At 40.4% G+C, this 6,000-nt stretch overlaps 1 protein-coding gene across 1 annotated transcript in view; it reads left to right on the top strand.

Annotated features, from left to right (window-relative positions):
• The first annotated feature begins 501 nt into the window (after positions 1 to 501).
• The window catches only part of LOC126298340 (heart- and neural crest derivatives-expressed protein 1-like), a 101,552-nt gene continuing 96,053 nt past the window's right edge, over positions 502 to 6,000 (top strand). Inside the window, exon 1 of the mRNA XM_049989636.1 lies at positions 502 to 588. Within this exon, the coding sequence (XP_049845593.1) occupies positions 502 to 588 (87 nt within the window). The remainder of the gene's footprint in view (positions 589 to 6,000) is intronic.

Below are 6,000 nucleotides of genomic sequence, written 5' to 3'. Positions count from 1 at the left end.
CTATCTTTCACCCTTTAATTCTGTGGAAACTAATGATAAACTGAATAGTTATTCACAGGTCTACCGCCTTCGCGACTTTTGGCACTCCCTATATATGGTAATATGGTACGTCTATTGGAACTATTGTACGTCTTATTATTTGATTTCGCATTATGCACAGAGGAATTTGTACTGTCATTCTTCCAGTACTTCATCCACGAAGCAACGGGAAGGAACCGTAATATTTCGTACATAGAGAAGCAACATCTGCATGCAGTGCACACTGGTTTACAGAGCACGCACGCAATTAGAGGAGAGTTGTCACATAAAGCGGTGCAGATTGTGTCGGCACTGGAGGATCAATGTCGGCGGGCGGAGGGGGCGTGGCCTGCCGGGACGGCGGGTCGCGGTTGGCCGTCCGAGGCGCCGGCGCCACAGAGGGGCGGTGCGACGCCGGGCCAGCGGCGGCGGCACTCGCCATGTAGCTGCCGTCTGCGACTGCGGCCACGTGGGACGAATGAGATGTCAGGATTCGTACACGGCCTCGCCGCCAGCTCCGAACAGCCTCTCTGGGAAATAGCTGCGGCCACCGGCAACGCTCAGATCGCGGTGAGTAATCTGCACTTCTTCCTCTTTACACGTAGGGGAGACTCAGCCGACGTATCACCGATTATAATACGTACTTAGATGTTACTAATGCTGCTTTAATACGACAGCTTCTCTATTGTACTCTAGAAATCGGGTGTCAAATTCAAACGAGCGTGTCGAATACCACACGTGAGAGCGTCGGCGAGCAGCAGTGTTATCCGGTAGGTTACAAGTCTCCCCGTAGGCGCGAGAAGGTGAGCCCCTTGACCCTAAATTTTACTAATGGCCTTTATATTTTTCCGTAATGTATCAATTTCCAAATTTCCCCCGCCAACTGTCGGAGAATAAAACAATGTGGAAGCTAGGAGTCTAGAAAGTGCCAAAGGTACTAGAAAACGACAAGCATTGTTTAGCGTAGGTTATTGTCCAGTTGTTTGGCTGAGAGCCTGCTCACGTGAATAGGGTTGTGGGCTGACCGTCTGCAGAGACGAGTCTAAGTGAAAAAGGCGCACGTTCACAGGCTGACACAACCAGCAAACACGGAGTCCACACGAGAAACACTCACTTTCCCAAATGTAGGCGAAAACGACTGAAAGAAACAGCATCTCACACGCTCACTCGGCAATAGGCTGCACCCCTGTGTTCACAACCCTTGAGTTGAGAAGGGAACATTTCCAAGTGTAAATAAACGATCATAATGAAACTTCGCGACCGTGTAGAGAAACCAAAACAGTGCTATATCTATTTTCTTCTTTGAGTCCAGTTTCATTTTAAGGAGTAGAACACACACCGAAAGGTAATTTGACAATTTAGGTTTAGAGGGAATATCACCGAAACGATGATCCATAAAAAAATGATTTTACATGTAAGTTGATATGTAATTAATGCAAAATACCCCACCACCATTAATCAATTCTGGAAAGTGAAAACTTGTGTTACAATATAAATTATAGAAGCTTTCAAGCCACATGAACCTCTGTGTAATAAAGTTGGTTTCTGAAGTACCATTTTAGGAAAATAATCTCTACACAAAGTGCTGTAGCAATATTTTCAACATACCTAATTACAATATCTAACCATTCATTGCCAATTTAGTTTAGTTGTATTTTTCTGATGTTTTGAATTATTATTTTACGTTTTATATTCATGTTTTTTAGCTTACTGTTTACATACGTGTATTTGGTTAATTAAAAATAGTAAGTCATTATTATGATAGAAAATAATTACAAGAATGATAATCTGCAAAGAAATGCTTTAAACAAAAAACTTTTTTTTACACCATACACATAACATGAACTACATTTCTTCACGTAACATGTGCGGTGGAGAAGACAATATAAAACAGAAGTCAGCACGATTTCAAATTGTCGCTGGTTAGCCTCTAAACATTCTGATTTGTATGAGGCATATTTCAGTACATTGGTAAGTCTTGTCGAATAGAACTGAATATGTGCTAATGACTAAAGCTTAATTATATTATTTCTGAAGTGTAGATTGAAATCAGAATTACAGTATTCAGCAGAACTAGATCTGAAAGTCTTCCCACAAAGTACTTCCAACGTCAAAAGCTGTATACGTCCATTGGCTGTACCTGTTCTTTCGAGGTTTTTGGGATTACCAGACGAACGATTTCCTTGTCCTCAGATACGATGCTCTAAACGGTTCTTTCACATTGACCACCGCAAGAATCTAATAATAATACAGACATTTCTCCCTCACTGGAAAAAAAACATCTTTCACATATCTTTTGACCAGGTCAGGTGTTTGTTTACCAGATCCCGATGCTGCCAAGGATATCTAGGGCGTCAAAAAGCGATTCTCGGTCCAAACTCACCATTAATTTCTTTTAAAACTATGAAAAGGAGGATGGTCCGTGTGAGAAAGCCAGTTTTGAGCGTCTTACCCGAGGAGAAGAAACATCTGTTGATCCCAAAGGGCTTGTTGGTACAGGTAGAGCCTCGGAACACATACGGCTTTCAATGTTGCAAGATTTTTGTGAGTAGTTTTTCAGATCTAGTTATGTTAAATGATTATGATGTCAGTCTCCATTTGACGAAAAATCCAATCAAGTTGAAATCACTAGTACATAATCAATCCCCTTTGCCAGGGCTTAACACTGTACTAAAGTATGACTGACACAAATCATGATGTTTAGAGGATCACCTCTGATAATTTGAAATCCTGCTTAATTTTATTTTATATTGTTTTCTCTGTCATATATATTACATGAAGAAATTTCGATTTTTATGTGCATGGTCTCAGGAACATTATATTTTAAGTATATCCTTACAGATCATTATTATAGTAATTATTTTCTATCCTAACAATGAAGTACTTATTATTTTAAATTAACAAAATACATGCATGTGAAACGATAAACCCCTTAAAAGTGAAACTGTGCTCAAACAAAAATTGTGAGTTTCACTGTTTTGCCTTCTGTACACGCGCGCCGAGTTTCATCAAGATGGCCAGCCGGGGTGACCGAGCGGTTCTAGGTGCTACAGTCTGGATCCGCGCGACCGCTACGGTCGCAGGTTCGAATCCTGCCTCGGGCATGGATTCATGTGATGTCCTTAGGTTAGTTAGCTTTAAGTAGTTCTAAGTTCTGGGGGACTAATGACCTCAGCTGTTAAATCCCATAGTCCTCAGAGCCATTTGAACCATTTTTTTTTTCATCAAGATCGGTTATTGACACTTGATAATGTGCCCTTCTTAGTGAAATTGTGCAGGTGGTGAGTGCACGTTACTATTTTATACTTTTTAGGTTAGGAAGATGTCAAAGTGTGAGAGTTTGTTGCTATTATAGTTATTAAATCAGTTGCTTAGAAACGTAGATTTCAATTTTTTGATCAAATGCTGTACACATTTATGGTATGTTAAAGCATTACCCTAACAAAAACCACACTATAACCAAAAAGCTCTACTCACGGTCATAAAATACCAGTGAAAATTGCCAGGTAAAATGAGACTTGCGGTTCAAAAAACCGACCTGAGAGAAAGCTTCATAACACACAACACAGTACGATTTCGATTTAGCTGTTTCGTAGAACATTTATCTAAACTCACCCATTCTGGTGTCTATAAGATAAAACGCCATAGCTGCGAGAAAATATATGTAGGATGGACAGTAAGCAGTTTTCTAGAAGAAATAGAAATTTTCACATATTTGATGAGCTATCCTAACATTACTTACAACGGACAGACCGAATTAAAAATACAACGTTTGTCGAAAATTTCACCAATATTTTCATAAACATTTAGTGCTGAAATACATTCTTTGTTAGAAACTTCGTTAACAAAGATAATAAGCTACAATTTTGAAACAAAATTATATAATTTCGCTAGTGAAATTGGTCGTAAAGATCCATCACAATTTGAGAAGAACGATGATGTACATACCTACAACACTAGAGGGAGAAATGACTCATTACCCGTTGTTAAAGATGTCAGGGAGGAGTTCAATACGCAGCAATAAATTTTTTTAATAATTTTCCAAGTAATATAAAATGTCTGACAGGTAGCGAAGCAAGTTTTAAATCTAATTTAAAAATATTTCTCCTGGACAACTCCTCCTACTCTATTGACGAATTTCTACCTAAAAACTGGCAGGCAGGAAAAAACCTTGTTTTTAAGTGTAGTTGCGCGATTAAGAATAAAATGATAATATGTTAATTAATGTTAAGAGTAAACATGTATACATATCCTGTAAACTGACTCGTTCCACATCATTTCGATAAAAGAATCATTTAAATGAACTATGGAACATGTAACTAACTATAAACAGCTCAAGCAATATCTTTGATGTTAAGCACATTGTGGGTTAGCGCAGTGGTTACTCGCCTTGGGAAGGACGACGGTTTAAACCCGCGTAGCCGGCCGGTTCTAGGCGCTTCAGTCCGGAACCGCGCGACCGCAACGGTCGCAGGTTCGAATCCTGCCTCGGGCATGGATGTGTGTCATGTCCTTAGGTTAGTTAGGTTTAAGTAGTTCTAAGTTCTAGGCGACTGATGACCTCAGATGTTAAGTCCCATGGTGCTTAGAGCCCTTTGAACCAAACCCGCGTCCGGCCATCCTGATTTAGGATTTCCGTCATATCGATAAATTGCTTAAGGCAAATGCTGGGATCGTTTCTTGGAAAGGACAAGGCCACTTTCCTTCTTCATCATTTCTTAGTCCGAGCTTGCGCCCCCTCTCTAATGACATCGTTGTCGACGGCACGGTAAACATTAATTTCCTTCGCCTTCTCCACATTGCCAGCGACAAGTACTTAATATCCAAAGCTAATATGCTGATTAACTATGTCTTATAGGCCTAATTAGGCAATTATGTGATTGGTGTTGGCAAACGTCTTTGGCATATGCTAGGAGAGGCCCCCCCCCCCCCCCTCAAAACTGGACACGTACTGCTCTCAACTGGCGTTTTTTCCTAATCTTCCACCAAATACTTGCACCTCTACAACGAATCATTTTCCTTCGGAACGGAACAATAATGATAGTCATTTTGGTACATTCGTGGTGCTGTATAATAAAGAGTCGTGATGAAATTAATTTTTATTTATCGATATTATCAAGTGTGTATAGCAACTAGAGTGTACATTATTGAAAGCAGGTCTAGCTTGGTATGAATTTACTGCCATTCGCGTGTGACTGCTTTAGATTAGAATGGATATACTTTTCGTTGCATAGATCCGCAGAGTGGGAATCTTCAGGGAAGTAAAACATATCATACAACAAGACTACTGTTTTATACACCAAATACAACTGGCATCCAACATGAATGTGGCAAGAAGAAAAGTAGTTGCTCTTACTGAGGTGGATCGCTTGCACGAAGCCTTTCCACAGGGCAGAATACGTTTAGGCAAATTACGGAAACGCCGATTAGCGACAATTAAACAGCACAGTAAAAGAAATTGTACATCCGTATCGTGAGTGTGAAGAGGATCTGTGTCAGTGCACTACAGTGTTCATTTGCACTGATGTACTTCTTAACACTGGCCTAGTCTGAATCTAACGTAACTAGTACAATGTTCCGTTGGGCTCTTCTGGGGACGACTGTAGGTAAATCGTGATCCTATCTTCAGACACAGTGTTGACACTGTCGAACAAAACGTCTATACATACTTGCGTCTGCTTACATCCGGATTTGGCAGAAGAATGTCCACATTGCAACTACCATGGCGTGAAAATTTAAGGGCGAAAGTAACTTTCACATTATGTGTCGCTGTCAAGTCACATAGCTCGACGAAAGTTGGACCATACGTAGAAAGAACTCCTACAGTATAGTACAGAAGGTATGTGAAGGAAATACGCAACCTGTCGAACAGAAATGACGCACTTACGGAAAGATAACAATTGCCCTGAAAACATCGGAACTCATGTTGGTCCCCCTGGATATTACAAAAGACGGTACACGATGGGGTGTGTGGTAACCAGA

The sequence above is a fragment of the Schistocerca gregaria genome, chromosome X, assembly GCF_023897955.1.
Source record: "Schistocerca gregaria isolate iqSchGreg1 chromosome X, iqSchGreg1.2, whole genome shotgun sequence".
NCBI lineage: Eukaryota > Metazoa > Arthropoda > Insecta > Orthoptera > Acrididae > Schistocerca > Schistocerca gregaria.
The sequence above is the reverse complement of the archived record's forward strand: the minus strand, read 5'-3'. Positions and strand labels throughout refer to the sequence as shown.